The 20796-nt window shown below is 38.8% G+C and overlaps 1 protein-coding gene across 1 annotated transcript in view; it reads left to right on the forward strand.

Annotated features, from left to right (window-relative positions):
* The window catches only part of LOC101719794 (uncharacterized), a 69319-nt gene that overhangs the window by 26373 nt on the left and 22150 nt on the right, over positions 1-20796 (forward strand). Inside the window, exon 4 of the mRNA XM_087206744.1 lies at positions 1-20796. This exon is cut by the window's right edge and continues 22150 nt beyond it. Within this exon, the coding sequence (XP_087062870.1) occupies positions 1-1772 (1772 nt within the window). The 3' untranslated portion in view covers positions 1773-20796.

Raw genomic sequence — 20796 nt, forward strand, 5'->3', positions numbered from 1 at the left:
TTATGTCTTATACCCAAGGATTTTCATCACAGCAAGGCATAAAACATTCATTCCAAAAAGTGATGCATCAAAGACACGGAAATTGTGGCATTACCAATTTATACTTAAGAAAAGACTGGGAAATTGTTGGTGAGTATGAAGGGGAGAATCCATGTTTTAATGGACGTAACCAATATGTGACAACTAAAGACAATAGAAATATTACTGCCAAAAGTGATAAAGAACACATAACATCTCAGAAAATATTTGAATTTTTGCCACTTACTTTGAATGACCAACGTGTTTCTATAACTAATAATTCACATCCAATTATAAAACATAAACTTTCTCTCAAAGAAAATTTGGAAAAGCCAAAATTGGATCTAGTCAGTGGTTCAATTACCTTTTTGAACAATTTCAAAGGTAGTGTTGGATTAAATTTTCATTCAGGCATTTCTATAGACAAGAGATTGAAAATGGATGAACAAAGTTCTAAATATTGTCAATTTGACAAATCCTTTAAGAGAAGTTCATTATTCTATAATCAACAAATATGTCTACTGTGTGCAAAAATGTACAGTTTGAATAAATACAAGAAGGTGTTTACACACCCATTAGTGTTCAAGCAAAACCCATATATAGATCTTTTGGAAACTCATGACAACTATAATGAACATGGGAAGGCCTCTTGTGAGGGGTCTACTCTAAATAATTACCAGGATATTTATACTGGACAGAAACTTTGCCAATGTAAAGAAATTTATAAAATCGTAAACCATGACTCAAACCCTAGTAAGAATCAGTGTACACATTTTCAAAAAAACATTTACAAGTGTGATAAATGTTGCAAAGTCTTTGACCAGTGCTCAGAACTTACTATTCATCAAAGTATCCATATTCAACACAACCTTTCTAAGTCTATAGACTTAGCATTTGCTAATGATTCTGCCCTTCATAAACACCAGAGAATTCATACTGGAGAGAAACACAGGAAATGTAAAGAATGTGACAAAACCTTTCATCAGAGCTCAACCCTTAAGAAACTTTACAAATGTAAAGATTGTGACAGAGTCTTTAAATATTGCTCAACACTGACTCGACACCAGAGAATTCATACTGGAGAGAAGCCTTACAAATGTGAACAGTGTGGCAAAGCTTTTACATATTCCTCAACTATTAATCAACATCAGAGAATTCATACTGGAGAGAAACCATTCCAGTGTAAAGAATGTGGCAAAGCTTTTAATCAGCGGTCAAATCTTACCAAGCACCAGAAAATTCATACTGGAGAGAAACCCTTCCAATGTAAAGATTGTGGCAAAGTCTTTTATCAAAACTCAGCCCTTAATCAACACCAGAAAATTCATACTGGAGAGAAACCCTACAAATGTAAAGATTGTGGCAGAGTCTTTTATCAAAATTCAGCCCTTAATCAACACCAAAGAATTCATACTGGAGAGAAACCCTACAAATGTAAAGAGTGTGGCAAAGCCTTTAACCAAACTTCAACCCTTAAAAAACACCACATAATTCATAGTGGAGAGAAACCCTACAAGTGTAAAGTGTGTAATAAAACTTTCCATAGTTCCTCGAACTTAACTCAACATGAGAGAATTCATACTGGAGAAAAACCCCACAAATGTAAAGAGTGTGGCAAAGCCTTTGATCGAAGTTCCACACTTACTCAGCACCAGAGAATTCATACTGGAGAGAAACCCTACAAATGTACCAGATGTGGCAAAGCCTTTAATCTAAGTTCAAGTCTTACTCGACACCAGAAAATTCATACTTGATTGAAATGCAAATGTAATGGTTGTGGCAGAACTAGAGCATAGAATATGTATTAGAAACACTAGAAATGTAATACGTATGGCAAAGCCTTTGATGAAATTTCAACCTTTACTGGACGCTAGAGAATTCACATGGGAAAAAGGCTATACAGGTATAAAGATTGTGGCAGAGCCTTTAATCACATCTTAAAGCTTATTATAAATGCCTGTTTTTTAGTTCCATTTTTGCAAACTGGATAAAGAACAACTTTTAAATTAGTCATTGTATCAGAAGAACAAAACTTTCTGATGGTTATTAAAGGTTTGTTTCACAGAAAATGTGAATTTTGCATTTTTTGAAACTTTGTAATCTTTAATTTTTTTACTAAAGAAAAATGAGTATTAACGTAATACCAGTTTTGAGTATGGAATAGCAGGTTATTCTAACATGGACATTAAATTATTCCCCTTACTCAAGATTGCACCTATCAGATGGTAATAATTATACTGTTGGGTTAACAGCATAGTGACATTTCTTGTAATCATTTTCCTAAGGTCACTGAACTTCAGATAATTTAGAGACCATTACTTCCACAAGTCATTTTTATTCTTCCCTACTTTTTATAATTATTGGAAAATTATGGTGGATAGAGAAATGCAAAAGAAAGCCCTTACTTTTATGGTTCATATTTATATATTATCCCTTTGGGGCTACAAAGAACACAGATTTTATATATTGTCTGGAAATAAGCATATTACTATTTGATAAGCTTCAGACATAGGAGATTGTAGAATTACTGAGTATGTGAGTTTATATATGTCATCTGTTGAGAATAAAGGGAATTTTTAAAAGGTGGTATTGCTATGTATTTAGGCTGGCCTTGAATTTTGTAGCTGTGGGTGACCTTGAATTTATGGCAATCCTCCTGCCTCAGGCCCTTCAGTGCTAGGATTATAAGCATGTCCACCATGCGCAGCAGAAAAGGACTTATCAAAACAAAAGATAACTTGAAAAGACTTATTTATCAGAAATATAATTTTTCCCTTTTAGAATCTCTGCCTGCTATATCTGTCATTTTTTTTTGCCTGTTAGTCATGAAAGACCTTGAGTTACGACCAGCCTGACATATGAACAACTTGGGTTACCACTGGAATTTCAGTATTAACTTAAAGACCAAAGTCTTGAGTTACAACCTAAATGCTAGGCACTTGTGCTTCCAGATGGTTTCAGATATACAGTCAACCCTTAAAGAGTTATAGAAGGAACATTACAACATCCTTTCCTGTGTGGCATTATTTGAGAAATCCTGGGCCAGTGTCTCTTTAAGGACCCTGAGATCTGCCTCTATACAGGACAGAGACTTTGAAGGCTGTGTGGAGAAATCTGAGAGAGTTACAACCAGCCCTTGGAAACAAATTGAGTTTGTAAGTCAAGGGTCCACTATGTGGTTTAATTGAAGTTTATGAAATACTCTTCACAAAATTTAAGAATTTTTTTAATACTTTTGTTCCAAAGTTAATTTGAAAATATAATTCATGATAATTATACTGATACATTTTCTTTAATTCTACATTCCATTATTTCCTTCTCAAAAACACTTTTAAATTATTTTAACTTACTGTTCTTTTCTGATTAATGACCCTAGAAAATTTAATGTATTCCTTGAGCCAGTTTAAATGATTTCTGAGACTTAATCATGATGTTGTTTTGAAATTCGTAGGACATAAACTCACAGAACAGTTCTCTATAATTATTAGTAAAGTATTCTTATTAGAATGAGTTCATTGCTTCATATAAGAGAATGAAAAACCCAAGATAAATAAATGATATTCTATGTATGGACACACAATGCGTATTCTATGGATGCACACATGGCAGTCTCTGAATAGAAGAGGGTTTAGTTTTTCATGTCTTAATTTAGCTCTAGTGTGTCACTGATGTGTACTTTCTTACAGATCAAAATATGCATTGTAGCTGTTTCCTTCATTGCCTGTATTATGGTTCTTGATTTCTTGTCCTTTCCATTTCATATCACACAGAAATTTTTTAGCTGAGTACCTTTGAAGTTTTCTACTGTAAGGATAAATTGTGTTGTGGAAGCATTTCTACAATTTAATACATTATCTTAATTATAGGGTACAGTATGAAGTTTAAATGAATATATTATGTAATCAAGTCACAGTAACTGCAATGTGTATCACCTGAAACATGATGTCTTGTGAAAGTAACCAGAACCCTTTCTTCTGGCTAATTTGTTATACTAAACACACCATTATTAGTTGTAGTTGTTCTGTATCACAGAACACTAGATCTTATTTTCCTTATTTGACTGTAATTAGCATCCCTTCATCTACTTTCATACTGCTCTCTCCTGTGAGGTCAGCTTTAATTTCAATTTTTCATTTGAGTACATATTTTTCTGTACCTAATATTTGAGGAATTTCACCCATATTCTTGGAATTTAGGGAACTTTTTCCTACGAATCTATTGCATTGTGTATATGTGGCCTGTTTACCCATTCATCTGTTGAGTATTTACAGTAACTCCATGTCTTTGCCATTTAGATAATGCTGCATTAAATATGGAAGTAGAGACATTTCTAATCAACATGTGCATTGTATTTCTTTTGGTTATATAGGCAGTGGTCATCTTGTTGAGTAATATAGTAGCTCAGTTTTTAGAATCCATAAGAAAATGAAGATAACTAGAAATTTCAGAGGGAGCTATATGTATAGCCATGAAATAGGCATCATGTCTCTGTATGTAGAATACCATTTCCTTCACCCTGGATGCTTCAGTCTCTTTCATGAGGCAAAATTGTTTGTAGCAATTCCACATTTTTCTTCAATGGCTTAACAATATACTTGCCCACCAACAGTATTTATTAGGTGATCCCTTTCATCTGTATCATCAGTAGTTACTCATATTTTGATAGTATTCACTGTGCCTGAAATGATGTGATATCATAATTTTGTTGTGCATTTTCCTGATGATTAATGATACTGAGCATCTTTTCCTATATATTTTGGCCATTTGTATGTCTTTGAGAAATGTATATTCACATCATTTGCCTATTGTAAATGGGATTATTTGTGGGGCTTTTTTGTTTTGGGTTTTTTTGGGGGGAGGTCTTCACTATTTTATTGTTTGAAATGGCTCACAGTATTCAGATTCTTCCTTGAAGTACACTGATACCTCAGTTGTCAATCTCAATTCCAAATTCATGTTCAAACCCTGAAAAGTTTGAGAACTGAACATATTTTTCCCATAATAAATAATGGAAAACCAAATGATTGGTTCTAAGGCCCCAGAATTACACTTACCATTTCATCTTTCCAGGATTTCAACAAATTTTGCAATGATTTCTTTCTTTCACTCTATTGTGGTTCTCACAATTTTCCTCTTAGCTTTACTGCTGCTATCACTAACTTTCTTTAGAACCATGGTTATAATATTTTACACAAATAAAACACACACACAAAAAAGAAGTACATTGACAAATGTTCTAGTGCACTAACACAGGCCCTACATGTTGTCTGGGTGAGATCTGAGCTTAGACTGAAGCATCACGCTTTGTGTTGGCAAAACAACATGTGACTCACTCTTGGCCTATATAGGTTTTTTTCAAGTCGAATTTTCCCTTTCAATTTCTCTAAGAAGTTTGAGTAGTAGTGGAATTAGCCCTTCACTAAATTTCTTGTAGAATTCAGCAGTAAAGCCATCAGGACCTGGGCTTTTCTTAGTTGCTAAGTTTTTAATTATGTTTTTAACTTCATTGATGATATTGGGTTCTTTAGAATTTTTATATCTTCTTGGTTCAACTTTGGAAATTAATATTATCTAGGAATCTGTCCATTTCTTCTGTGTTTTCCATCTTATTGGAGTACAGATTCTCAAAGTAGGTATTGATCCTCTGGATTTCTGCAGGATCTGTTTTAATTTCGCCCTTTTCATTACTAATTGCATGGATTTGAGCCTTTTCTTTCCTTTTTTTGAAAGGTTGGCTAAGGGTTTGTAAATTTTATTCTTTTGAAGAGCAACTATTTGATTTTTTGTATTCTCTTAGTCTCCATTGCATTGTTTTCTATTCTGATTTTTTACAGTTTCCTTGCTTGTATGAGCTTTGGGTTTGTCTTGCTCTTCTTATTGTAGGATCTTGATGTTCAGTATTAAGTTGTTTATTTGAGCTTGCTCTGTTTTACTAATATGGGCATTCACTGCTATGAATTTCCCTCATAGGACTGCTTTCATTGTGTCCCATAAGTTCCTGTATGTTGTATTGGCATTATCATTTAATTGTAGAAACTTTAATTTCTTCTTTAATTTCATCTGTGACCCATTGGTTGTTCAGAAGGGTCTTATTCAACTTCCATGTGTTTGTGAAGTTCTTGTGGATTCTTTTGCTATTAAACTCCAATTTCATTGCATTGTGATTTGACAATATACAAGGGATAACTTCAATTCCTTTGCATTTACTTAAGCATGTTCTATGAGCTAGCATGTGGTCTATTTTGGAGAATGAACTGTGTGCAGCCGAAAAGAATGTATTCTGGTTTTGTGGGGTGGAACACTCTGTAGACATCTATTAAGTCCATTTTTTCAAAAGTTTGAGTTCTCATATTTCATTGTTGATTTTTTTGTCCAGTTGATTTGTTTATTTGTGACACTGGGGTATTGAGGCCCCCCACTACTATTGTATTAGTATTAGTGCTTATTTGGTTTCTCATGTCCATTAATACTTGTTTTATATAGTTGGGTGCACTAGTATTTGGTGCATATATATTTATGATTGTCATCTCTTCCTCTTGGATTGTTCCCTTTACAAGGATGTAGTGACCTTCTTTGTCTCTCAATTAGTTTTGGTTTGAAATCTACTTTGTCTGCAAATAGGATGGCCACCCCTGCCTTTTTCCCCCAGTACTGATGATTGAATTCAGGACCTTCTGCTTGCAAGGCAGGTGCAGTGCCACTGAGATAAATCCCCTGCCCTACCCCTGCTTTTTTTTTTTTCGAGTTTCCTGTCATATGGAATATTGTTTTCCATCCTTTTACTTTCAGTCTATGAATTTCTTTTTGAATTAAATGTGTTTCTTATATACAGCATACTGTTGGATCTTGCTTCTTGATCCATTCTGCCAGTCTATTTCTTTTGATTGGTGAATTGAGGCCATTGACATTGGTGGTTAGAGCTGATATGTATTGACTTATCCTTGTCATGATATTTACCTATTGGCTCATTTACTCATTCTTCTCCTCTTCCCATTTAATTTCTTGTCTGATGGCTTCATTCTGTTGGGCTTCATGGAGTTGTGACTTATTTTCTCTTTCCAGGATATTGTTTAGAATTTTTTTGAGTGCTGGTTTGGTATTCATGAAGTTCGTCAGGCATTCTTTTTAATGAAAGTATCTTATTTCTCCATCAGTTTTGAAAGAGAGTTTTGAGGGGACATGAATCTGAGTTGGAGGTTGTTTTCTTTTAGGGCTTGAAATACTTCACTTCCAGCTCTTCTTGACTTAAGGGTTTGTGTGGAGAAGTCTGCTGTGATTCTGATGGGTTTTCCTTTGTATGTGATTTGTTTCTTTAACTGCTTTCAATATTTTGTTCTTCGGTTCGGTTTCTGGAATCTTGACTATTATATGCCTAGGTGTGGATTCTTTTTGATCATGGCTGTCTAGAGTCCTATATGCCTCACTTATCTGTATGTCAATTTTTTCCCCCTGCTTGGGAAGTTTTCTGCCATTACTTCTATGAGCAGATTTTTAATGTCTTTTCCACCAACTCCTGCTTTTTTATTGACTCTGATGTTAGTCTTCTTTGTGTCATCTAGGAGCTGCTGGATTGTTTTTCCATGTTCCCTTGCTATTTTTAAGAAATTTTCTTTTCCTGGTCACTAACTGCATTCCTGCCTTCTATATCTGATATCCTGTCCTCACATTGGCTCATTCTGCTGTGTATACTTTCAATGGTGCTTTTAATCTCCTGAGTATCTGTTTGAATCTGTTTTATGGATTCCATTTCTTTCCTATGCTGGACCTTCATGGATTCCATGATGTTCCTGAGCTCCTCTATTTTTTTTTTATCTGTGTCTGCTCCAGAGTTATTAATCATATCTTTCACAATGTTCATTATCTCTGTTTTTTAACAGAAATGATTTCTGATTTCATTTTTTCCAAATCTTCTTTAATTGCCAGTTCAGGGAGTCTAGGTGGTTGAGTTTCAGATTGTTCCATCTCATTGTCCCCTAGATTTCCCTTTGGTGATCTGGAAATCTGGGTTTGTGTCTTATTTAGGCATCTTTTCATTTCTAGCTTTTAATTGTTGAAGTTTTTGGTTTAATTCCTGGGTTGCTGCCTGTAAAATGTTTATTGCAAGTATCTTTCTTACTAGTATTTAGAACCCTTAGGGAATGGGTACTACCTGCATTATCCTCCAGGTATAGTTAGCCTTTGGGCCTTGAGTCTGTAATAGCCCTTAATCTCAGTCCTGGCACACCAGGAAAGACATTTGCCCAGAACAGTCCTATTACCTTGGCCAAAGTAATACAATCAGCATCAAGAATAGCATCAAACACATCCCAGAAATTGACAAACTGGCAGCCACTATTCTGACACCTTTAACTGCATGAACTAGACCCATGGCCACATATAAAAATTAAGCACCAACCAGAAATATGGTTACAGTAAGCAAGCCCTTCAATATAGTGGCCTCACCCTCTGGGAAGAAGACTGAGAAGGAGTTGAGAGAGGGGATAGAGAGATAAAAGGAGAGGGAGAGGTTAGAAATACGGGTAGAGGACACAGGAAGATCATGCAAACCTGGGGAAACTGGTGAAGGCAGGAGGAAGAGAGCAGGAACAAATACAAAACAGAACAAACTAATAGAGGGAAACTAGAAAATCTATCTACTCTTTTAAGAATAAGAACAATCGAGAAAAAAATAGGCAATAACAGGATCAAGAAAGAGAAATGAAGAGAGGAGAAGGCAAGAGGAAAGGAAAAAGGGTGAGTCCCCTGCAAAGCATATTTCTGCTGTTGCTGGTAGACAACATGGGCAGCAGCCTACAGATTCAAGTCAGATAATCTCAGCGAGCCCACCATACTCCACTGAGATTCAAGCTTGTTTCTGGCTGCAAGGCTGGAACTGAGCTCCCTAATCTCTTGCTGGCTTGAACTGCACAGTTCTACTGAAGGTTCGAGCTGCCCTTCCTCTGCAGCAAGTCTGGGTTCCAGTAGGAGATGCTGCTCCCACTAACTCACCAACCGTTGTAGTCTGGGTCTTCTACAGCATCTCTCTTAGCTCTCCTTGTGGCCTTCCACTTTCTGACTTCTGGGGTTAAGATCTGGGGTCTTTCCTCCTGTGATGCTGTCCGCACAGCTCTCTCAGCCACTGTGCTGCCTTTTGCATGTGTCCACTGTCCTAATGCAAGAGAGGGGTTGTGTTCCCTTCCTGTCACCAGCCAAGCCTCCTTGACCACCCCTGTATCTGGTCTCAGAGCAGAGTGGGTGTCTCCGGCCCTTTGTAGTCAAGGCCCTGGGTGGATCTGGGAGCACAGTTTGGCTAGACCTGTTCTCTGTTTCACAACATAGATTTCCTTGATCTGTTGACCAGCTGCCAGCAGTCCAGTGTGGCTGTGTGTCTTTTCCCTTTCTCTCAGAGCAGCAAAGTGGCCCTGGGAGAAAGGACCAAAAAGAAAAAGAAAAAGTGGGGGAGGGGCTCTGCCCAAATGGTGGGCATGACCTGGTTGCCATTCACTTTGGGAGAACTGAGTTTCTACTTTTCTGCTTAAATTCCCTCAGTCTGCTGACCAGCTACCAGCATTGCTAGTCCACTGTGTCTGCGAGGTTTTTCCCTTCTTTCTCGCTGGGCTACAATTTGACCCTGGAGGCACGCAGCACCTTTGGGCTGTGGGAGTTCAAGTTTGCCCCTCTGCCCCAAATGGTGCCCATGTTCTGGTTGCTGATGGCAAGAGCTTCACTTAGGAGTTTTCTTTGCCTCTGGGGGTGGACCTTTGGGGGAATGTTGTCTTGTGTTTTTGCCATTGCCTCTGGTTGTACAGGCCTCTCCCATTTCAGGTCCTGTTTCATGGACTCTGTTTTTCAGTGAGTGATTGAGTTGTTTTCTCAGGTCCCCACTGGAGCAGGTTCATGCCGGATTTGCTGGGTCAACGGTCTTTATTCCTTAGTAAGGGACCCTATTTTATTCTTCTCATCTGCATTACCTTGATGTTCTCACATGCCCCCTGCACCCTTTTTTGAAAGGCTTCAGGTTGATGATTTCCAGATATCAGGCACTTTATCTTGGGAAAACTGGTAGCATCACTGTTCTGCCATTTTCCCCAAACTCATGAGGTCTGTTTTGGAGAAAGTCCCATGTACTGCTGAGAAGAATTTGTATTCTGTTGATTTGGAGTGGAATACTCTGCGGATGTCTAGTAGGTCCATTTCTTTTAAGGGTTTTTCAATTCTGGGGATTTTTTTGTGTAGTACTGTCCATTTGTGTCAATGGGGTGTTGATGTCTTCCATTATAATTGTACTGGTGTTTATCTGACTTTTTTTTTTTTTTTGGTACCTGGAATCGAACTTTGGACCTTGCGCTTGCGAGGTTGTGGAACCACTGAGCTGAATCCCTGGCCCTTATCTGACTTTTTTGTGTCTATTAATGCTTGTTTTATGAAGTTGGTTGTGCTAGTATTTGGTGCATAATGTGTTTATAATTGTTATCTCTTCCTGTTGTATTGCTCCCTTAACCAATATATAGTGAACTTTGTCTCTTATGATCATTTTTTACTTGAAATACACTTTGTCTGAAATTAAGATAACTACTCTTGATTTTTTTTCTGGGTTCCTCTTACATAGAATATTGTTTTCTGTTGGGAGCAATGCTACATAATTCTAGGGAAAAATCATTTGAGTAGGCCTAGTTCTCCTGCCTATAGCCCAGCTAGGACATTCCAGACATAATTGCATTTTGGCCTCTGGTCACAACTGAGACCTCAGTGATTCCCGCCCCCCCAATGCTGCAATCTCCAGGACAAGACCACACCTGTGGGAGACGCCAGGGAGGAACCAAATCTTCATCTACATAGTTCCTCATTGTTCTTAGATTTCCACTGCCCCCCAGCCTTTTGTTACACCTTGTTTATCCCAATGTGAAGTACTGAACTCTATTTTTCACTTGTTACATCTGTTTCCCCATGTACTGAATAAAAGGTGCTGCAAGCTAGGGGTCTTTTGTCTTTTGCTGCCCAGAGCAGCACTGATCAGACCCAAAGCTCAGCTTCTCAGTCTCATTTTTCTACCTTTCCTGTAATTCACCATGTGCTGCCGTGGCTCGCAGGAGACTGGGACTTACTGCAGAGGTTCTGGTAACGTCCCCTTCCCCTGTTCCCTACATTTGGCGCCCAACGTGGATGTGAATTGGATCCACAAGTGAACTCGCCTGTGAGACAAACTCGGAGTAAAAGAGACAAGACACGGATCTCCCAGGACGATTTCCGGACTCGGACTCAGGACACTGGTAGTAAGAGTGTCCAGCTGGGGGTAATTTTCTATCTTTGCTGTGTTACGACTATGGGTCAGTCTCCGTCAACAGAACAGCGTAACTTTGCCAAATTACTTAAGTCGCTGTTAAAGCAAGCTGTGTACCCAGTACCTAAGGATGCTGTGATAGATTTGTTAAAAGACATACAAATGTATGTCCCATTGTAAGACCGAGGGCCTTATCAAACGCTCCAAGGAGCTGAAGTGGAGCACACCCGGGGATCCCAGCGGTGCCTCCAGAATGTAAGACCAAAGGCCTTACCAAACGCTCCAAGGAGCTGGAGTGGAGCACACCCGGGAAGGAACACACCGGCCATGTTGGGAAACAGACCTTTATTAGTCTGGCCAGACGGCACTCCCGAAGCAAAATAGCTCAGAGCGGCACCTGGCTCAGAGTCCGAGGTTGTTTTATAGGGGGTTAAGGGGGGGGTTTAACATGTGGATTCACAGAAAAAAAAAAAGAACAAAGGTTAGTGGCTCATTGTCACATGCTGATGTTCAGCAGACATCCTGACTGACAGTTACGACCACCCTGTTTACAGATTGTCCTATAGATACTGGGCCCCGGGACATTTGGATTTAGGGCAAACAGATGGCTGAGTAACCTCGCCCTATTACTGATTGTCCATTGTCCCGAGGCAAACACACTCCAACCATCAAATTTACAACAGAATCTAGGGGAGTAATTAACTTTTGAATCACACAGTCCCACACCATCTTTTCCCCGGGAAGGGACAACTAACTTAATAGCATGTGAACGTGTAGGTACCGTTCTCCGTGAGGCTTGGCGAAGGGGTGATCGTCTCTCCCCCCAAACGCTCCCCACTTGGGCCTCAGTCCACTCTGCTCTCCAATTCTCTCAGTTCAGGAAACCTCGGCTACCCCTCCCCCCACCAACCCTTCTGTCCAGGTTTCCCCTTGTTCGGCTTCTCCGGTTTGCTTTCATCTCACTACAGCTTCTGCTCCACCACCACAGCATGCTGAGGAAGACCCTAACTCTCTAGTCCCTCAGCCATCTTGCAGAGGTCTAGCTGCCCCTCTTGTGAAGCTCTCTTCTGGGGCCACTCGCTATCGCCATACCCTGCAAAAGGTTGTGACATCAGGCAAGGCAGTGGGAGACCCTTTGTGCTGTCTTTTCTGTTTTGCGTGATCCTGACAGCTCAGAGGTGGACATGTATGTTCATGCCTCATTTGATTTTAACATCCTAAAGGACCTGAGGCAGAGTGTGCTAACTAATGGTGTCCAAAGCCCCTATACAGTGGGTTTGTTGGACAATGTACTTCAGACTTATTCTCTGGTTTCTCATGATGTTTTTCACCTTACAAAAATGTGCCTATCCCCAGCTCAGTATTTCCACTTTGAGGTGGAACTTCGTTCTTTAATCAGGGAACAGGCTCATAAAAATGCTCAGGGAGATGCTCAGTCGAGAAAAGTTACTATCGACATGTTATTGGGCACAGGTGACTTTTTGGATTTAAGCAGGCAGGCCTGTTGCCCAGCATTACTCTTCCACCAGCTAGAGGACCTCCTGCGGAGGGCCTGGGCTTCTGTGCCAGTTGAGGGTGTGCCAATGAAATCTTTTACTCAAATCATGCAAGGGCCTGTGGAGACTTACACAGAATTTGTAGCAAGATTACAACAAACTGTTAGGAGACAGATTTCTAATTCCCAGGCAGCAGACATCCTGATCTTACAGCTAGCCTATGAAAATGCTAATATGGATTGCAAACAGGCAGTAAATCCTGTTGGCTCCTCTAAAGATCTTGGAGCATATATTAAGGCATGCCAGAATATTGGGTCTCCTTTATACATTTCAGCTCTGATGGCTCAAGCCATCTCCCAACATTTACGCGGTACACACAGTGATTTAAAATGTTTTAATTGTGGAAAAATGGGACATCTCAGAAAAAATAAAAGTGGATTTACAAGCTGACCCAGAGCGACTGAGTCAGGCATCCAGAGAAAATAAGTTACTGCCTGGCCTTTGCCCTTGATGCCGAAAAGGCACTCACTGGGCTAAAGATTGCCACTCCAAATATGATAGGGATGGTGCACTGCTGCTGGGAAACGGAAATCGAGCCCTTCCCTGGGCTCGGGAAACAATAGGGAATCAGGGCCAGGGGGACTCAGTCCCCCTGAGTCAGCAGTACCCGGTTCAGACCTGTGCACAAGTACAAAATCAGACAACATGGATGTCCGGAGGGACATTTCTTCCTTCGTCAGGGGAACATTGGGAAGCTCAGGAATCTTTCTGCTGCTCAGAGAGTTCACCTGCTGGGAGGTGAGACTCCAGTATCTGTCTCCACAGGAATTCATGGACCCCCACCCCCCGGAACCATTGGCTTGATACTTGGAAAATCCTCTCTAACTTTGAAAGGCACTACTATTATTTCAGCTATTGTTCATTCTGATTGTACCTCGGAATTGTATGTTCCTGTTAGCTCCACAGGACTTTGGGTAATAGAACAAGGAGATTATATTGCACATTTGTTGCTCTTGCCTAAACCACAATTAAATAATGTTAGCCTTAAAAATTCCCAAGAGGGTCCTCAGCCAGAAATTCCTCAAGAAGACATTTATTTCACCCAAGAGATTTCCAAAAACTGCCCCATGTGCAAAATTAAATTGAATGACAAATTCTTTACAGGATTGATAGACACAGGGACAGATGTGTCCGTGATTGGCACATGTTTTTGGCCATCATCTTGGGGGAAAAAACCAACTAAAACATCTCTGGTAGGCCTTGGCGCCCCCCAACAAGTTTTACAAAGCTCCATTCCTCTGCCTTATGAAGGGCCTGATGGTCAATTGGGATATATTTGTCCTTACATAGCTCCCATACATGTAAACTTATGAGGCAGAGATTTGTTGGAAGAATGGAGAATTGTAGTGACTACTTTGCCTCCTGAAACTTCACTGGGCCAACAGATGATGTCTAAAATGGGATATGAACCAGGAAAAGGATTGGACAAGCAACTTCAGGGAACAACTCAGCCCATAGAACAGAAACAAAAAAATAATCGCTTTGGAATTGGATATGATCAAAATTTTTAGTTGGGGCTATTGAAGAAGTTTCTCCACCCAAGGCAGCCTTGCCTTTACAATGGAAATCAAATGATCCCATTTGGGTTAATCAATGGCCCCTACCACAGGAGAAACTAACCATTCTGCAACAACTCATATTAGAGCAAGTTAACAAGGGGCATTTAGAACCATCTGTGAGCTTTTTTCACAACATGAGTTTATTCTCCCCAAGATTACTCAATTTCAGCCATTACAAGGTGCCTCAACCTATTTCACTGATGGCTCCTCTAAGGGCCAAGCAGCAATCTGGAGCTCATCCTTTAGTTATGTGTGGCCTACACCTGGTCTCTCTGCTCAGTGGTCAGAGTTGCTAGCCATTTTATTTGTGATTGAAAACTTTCCCTCCCAACCCCTCAATATTTTAAGTGATTCCTTTTATGCAGTTTGTTTGACTCAAAGATTGGAAGGAACTATGGTCCGCTCTACCTTAGAACCCAAATTATTAAACTTGTTTTTAAGATTACAAAGGGCCATACGTCAAAGAACTGCTCCCTTTTATATTGGACATATTCGATCACATACGAACCTTCCTGGGCCACTTTCCTATGGCAATATACAAACAGATCAGCTTATAGGATTCCTTGCTGCTTTTGATCAGGCTAAGGAATCACATAGTTATTTCCATCAAAACTCCAAGGCACTACAACATGATTTTCAGCTATCTCAAGCTCAGGCACGACAGATAGTTATGCCTTGTCCTAGTTGCCAACAGATTCCACAGCCCATTCCCCCTGAGCGAACTAACCCTCGAGGCCTAGCCGCCAATATGATTTGACAGATGGATGTGACACATGTCCTCTCTTTTGGAAAGTCTCGATTTATACATGTCTCTATAGATACATTTTCACACATGATACATGCCACGTGTCACTCTGGTGAGAAAGGTCACCATGTTCAACAACACTGCTTGTCTGCCTTTGCTGCCATGGGAGTGCCCAAAAATATTAAAACTGACAATGGTCCATCATATGTTAATAAATTTATCCAAAAATTCTTTCTTATTTGGCATGTTAAGCATAGTACTGGTATCCCGTATAATCCACAAGGACAAGCCATAGTAGAAAGGGCCCATGCCACCCTCAAACATCAATTGCTTAAACAATCTCAAGGAAATCAGCTGCCTCCACAAGCTCGTTTAGATATAGCTGTTTTTGTACTCAATGTTTTAAATCCTGTAGCAGGTTCCACACAACCACCTGCTATGCTCCATTGGCAAACGGATGGCATGGTTAAGACTCAAAAACCACAAGTCCTTTGGAAAGATGTCCAAACAGGTAAGTGGAATGGCCCCGCTGCCTTAATAACTTGGGGGAGAGGTTTTGCCTGTGTCCTAGCAGATAATGAGAAAAACTTGTGGCTGCCTTCCCGGAACGTGAGACCGTGGGTCATGCTGGTGGAACCGCCAACATCTCGCAAAATGAGTGATAGCACCCTGGCTGAAAGTGATGAGCCAGCTGCAGCGACAACCAACAAATCCATGGCAGGGTCCAGGACTGAGGTGATGCCCCCAGAGGAATGATAATTATAGATTTATGGTAAAAAATTTATAAAGGTGGGGGACAACTTCAAAATGCTCTTTTTATATTTACAGGTATAAAAGTGCTTTCATTCCTTCTGATTCTAATCTCAAGAGATCTCTGTTAATTGACTATTCCAAAGTTTTTGACCAGTCATACAATTATAAATCTAATAATCATAAAAAAGATATTATAATTCAATTTGGCCAAATATATTTGAGTGTACTCTAATTTTATAAATTGTCTTATATGTTTGTCTATTGTCTGTTTGTACAGTTGAGCTCAATTTCTTTTCTCTTTTCCTTTTCACCTTTTGAAAAAGAAAAAATTTTTTTTTTCCTTAAAACATATTCACCTATTATTGGATTGGCTTACAGGTAAATATTATTAAATTAAAGGCATGCCTTTCTTCCCCCAAGTTGCTAACTGATCAAAGTGCCACCGAGATTTATTTTATAAAAGTAATGTGTATTGTCACCTACATACAATAATCAAATTGCAATAAACAGTTGTAAAATAAAAAAATATATATGTTCTTATTCCTTGTTTGTCAAAATAAATAGAGACTGTGGGGACTCCCTTTGGTGAATAAAGTGGCCACCCAGAAAATAATTATTCTGGTCTTAATTCACTAAAGGGACCCCCTAGTAATTTTTATAATCTTATGGGAGACACACCACAACAAATATTGTCTCAATATGTTATAAATTGATTACATTGGTTATCATTGAAGTTTAAATTCTAAATATGTTATAAATTGATTACAGTGGTTATCATTGATGTTTAGGCACTAAATATGTTATTGTAAAATGTTTGCATTGATTAAGTTCTAAATATGTTATTGTAATATGTCCACATTGGTCATCTTCAAAAGCTTAATTTCTGTGTCATAAAAAAAGAGTGTTATTAGAAAGATGGTTTTGGTACCAAACTACAGTAAAGAACATAAGGTTTTATGTAACTGTGATATTTATTACTGCTCCTTTTCTGGTGTTCAAAATGGATTCATGCCCTCTAATTGTGTGGGTCTTCCAACATATTGTTTATGGTAATAACCTTTTGATTCAGGTATTTGCCTTTCTTTTATGCTCCAGCCACCTATGATAATAGGCACACTTGTATGTTGATATATTTTCCTTAGATGACTTCCTATAAAAAGCTACTCAGGGATTCAATGCCCATTTTTTGGTTGTGTCTTTAAATTTAGGAGGTCTGATCTTTTTAAGTTCTTTATAGATTCGAGATAGTAGACCTTTGAGGAAGAGCAGGTGAAGATTTTTTCCCACATTGTGAGTTGTCTCTTCACACTGCCTATGGTTTCTCTTGCTGTGCAGAAGCCTTTTAAAAAGAAGAGATCCCATTTGTTGATTGTTTGTGCTAGTTCACAGGCAAATGAGGTTTTGTTCATAAAATCTTTTCCTACACTGATGTCTTCAAGGGTTCTACCTAACCTCTGCTCCAACTGGTTCAGAGTTTCTATTTTAATATTTAGATCTTTAATCCATTTTGATTTAATTTAGTGCATGGTAAGAGATATAGATGTAGTTTTAATCTTTGGCAAGTTGAAGTCCAATTTTTCCAGCACCATTTATTAAAGAGGCTATCTTTCCTCCAGTGAGGGTGTTTGGCTCCTTTGTCAAAGATGAGATGGCTGAGTGTGTCTGGCATTGTTTCTGCATCTTCTAATCTGTTCCACTGGTCCTCAGGTCTGTTTCTTTGCCAGTACCATGCTGTTTTTCTCACAGTAGCTTTGTAGTAGAGTTGCAGATTGGGGATTGTGATACCCCCTGCCATGTCTCTGTTACCCAGAATTGCTTTTGCTATTCTGGGTCTCTTCTTGTTCCAAATGAATTTTTGGATTGTTTTCTCGAGGTCTATGAAGTATGCTGCTGGGATCTCAATTGGAATTGCATTAAATCTATATAGCAGTTTTGGAAGTATGGCCGTTTTCACTCTTAATCCTTCTTACCCAGGAGCAGGGGATGTCTGTCCATTTTCTGATATCATCTTCAATCTCTCTTTTCAGAGGGCCATAGTTTTCAGAGAAGAGGTCTTTGATTTCTTTCATTAGGATGATTCCTAGGTATTTCAGTTTTTTGGATGCTATTGTGCAAGGAATTATTTGTCCTATTTCTCTCTCAGTGAGTCTGTCATTGGTGTAGAGGAAAGCTATTGATTTTTGTGTGTTGACCTTGTAACCAGCTACTTGACTGAATTTGGTTATTAAGTGTAGAAGACTTTTGGTGGAGCTCTTGGGGTCTTCTATATAGAGTATCATGTCATCTGCACATAATGGCAGTTTGACTTCTTCATTACCTATCTTTATTCCTTTTATTTCTTTCTCTTGTCTAATTGCCGTGGCTCATGTTTCCAGAACTATATTGAACAAGAGTGGTGATAGTGGACATCCTTGTCTTGTTCCTGATTTGAGTGTGAAAGATTTCAGTTTTTGACCATTTAGTATGATATTGGCTGTTGGTTTTTCATAGATGGCTTCTATCAGTTTGAGGTAGAGACCATCTATTCCAATTTTTTGTAGGGTTTTGATCATAAATGCATGTTGGATTTTGTCAAATGCTTTTTCTGCATCTATGGAGATAATCATATGGTTTTTGTGCCTGGCTCTATTGATATAGTGTATTACATTGATTGATTTGCGTATATTGAACCATCCCTGCATCCCTGGGATGAATCCCACTTGATCAGGGTGTATGATCTTCTTGATGATCTTCTGCATTCTGTTTGCCATTATCTTATTAAGGATTTTTGCATCTGTGTTCATTAGTGAGATTGGCCTATAGTTCTCCTTTTCGGTTGGGTCTTTCTCTGCTTTGGGGATCAAGATGATGCTTGCTTCCAGGAATGAATTTGGGAGTATTGCTTCCCTTTCAATTTCACTGAAGAGTTTAAACAGTAGTGGCAACAGTTCCTCTCTAAATGTCTTGTAGAATTCAGCAGTGAAGCCATCAGGGCCCGGGATTTTCTTAGTTGATAAGTTTTTAATTCCATTTTCAATTTCATTGGTTGATATTGGGTTGTTCAGAAGTTTTAGGTCTTCTTCATTCAATGTTGGTAATTCATATGTATCTAGGAATCTGTCCATTTCTTCTGTGTTGTCCTTCTTATTGGCATATAGGTTCTGGAAATAGGTATTGATGATCCTCTGGATTTCTGCTGGGTCTGTTGTAATTTCACCCTTTTCATTCCTAATTGCACGGATTTGGGCCTTTTCTTTCCTTTTTCTGACAAGGTTGGCTAAAGGTTTGTCAATTTTGTTGATTCTTTTGAAGAAGCAGCTCTTGGCTTCATTGATTTTTTGTATCGTTCTCTTAGTCTCTATTGCATTGATTTCTCCTCTGATCTTTATAATTTCCTCCCTTGTATGAGCTTTGGGGTTGTCCTGCTCTTCTTTTTCTAGAAGCTTGAGGTTCAGCATCAGGTTGTTTAATTGGGCTCGTTCTGTTTTCCTAATATGCATATTCACTGCTATGAATTTCCCTCATAAGACAGCTTTCATTGTGTCCCATAGATTCTGATATGTTGTATTGTCATTGTCATTTAATTGAAGGAACTGTCTGATTTCTTCTTTAATTTCCTCTGTGACCCATTGGTTATTCAGAAGTGTGTTGTTCAATTTCCACGTGTTCATGAAATTATTTGAGTTTCTTTTGCTATGGATCTCCAATTTCATCACACTATGGTCTGATAATATACAGGGGATAACTTCAGTTCCTTTGCACTTACTTAAACATGTTCTATGTGTGAGTATGTGGTCTATTTTGGAGAATGACCCATGTGCAGCTGAGAAGAATGTGTATTCTGATTTTGTGGGGTGGAAGACTCTGTAAACATCTGTTAAGTTCACTTGTTCAAGAGTTCTATTGAGTTCCAGTATTTTATTACTTATTTTTAGTCTAGTTGATCTATCTATTTGTGACAGTGGGGTGTTGAGGTCCCCCACTACAATTGTATTAGTTCATATATGACTTTTCATGTCTGTTAGTATTTGTTTTATATAGTTGGGTGCACTAGTGTTTGGTGCATAGATATTTATGATTGTCATCTCTTCCTCTTGGATTCTTCCCTTTAGAAGGATGTAGTGTGCTTCTTCATCTCTCTTAATCAGTGTTGGTTTGAAATCTACTTGATCTGCCAAGAGGATAGCTACTCCTGCTTTTTTTCGGGTTCCTGTCACATGGAGTATTGTTTTCCACCCTTTAACTTTCAGTCTATGAGTTTCCTTTTGAATGAAGTGTGTTTCTTGTATGCAGCATATTGTTGGATTTTGCTTCTTGACCCATTCTGCCAGTCTATTTCTTTTGATTGGTGAATTAAGACCATTAACATTGATGGTTATAACTGAAATGTATTGACTTGTCATTGCCACGACCTTTTCTTTTTGTTGGGTTCTCCCCCTTTACATTTAATTTCTTGTCATGCCAGATGGGTTCATTCTGCTTTGCTTCCTGGGGTTGTGATCCTCAATGTGTGTTCCTAGGATACTGTGTAAAATTCTTTGGAGTGCTGGTTTGGTATTCATGAAGTTCCTAAGGTGCTCTTTGTCATGAAAGTATCTTATTTCTCCATCCATTTTGAAAGATAGTTTTGCATGGTACATCAATCTGGGTTGGAGGCTGTTTTCTTTTAGGGCTTGGAATATGTCACTCCAAGCTCTTCTTGCCTTGATGGTTTGGGTTGAGAAGTCTGCTGTGATTCTGATGGGCTTTCCTTTGCATGTGATTTGCTTCTTTTCTCTGACTGCTTGTAGAACTTTGTTCTTCTGTTGAGTTTGTGGAATCTTAACAATTATATGCCTATGTGTAGATTTTTTTTGATCAAGGCTATTTGAAGTCCTATATGCCTCACTTATCTGTATGTCAAGCTCTTTTCCCCTGCTTGGGAAG

This window comes from Heterocephalus glaber, unplaced genomic scaffold (genome assembly GCF_053883595.1).
Source record: "Heterocephalus glaber isolate CG9 unplaced genomic scaffold, H.glaber_assembly_v1.0 deba00000678, whole genome shotgun sequence".
NCBI lineage: Eukaryota > Metazoa > Chordata > Mammalia > Rodentia > Bathyergidae > Heterocephalus > Heterocephalus glaber.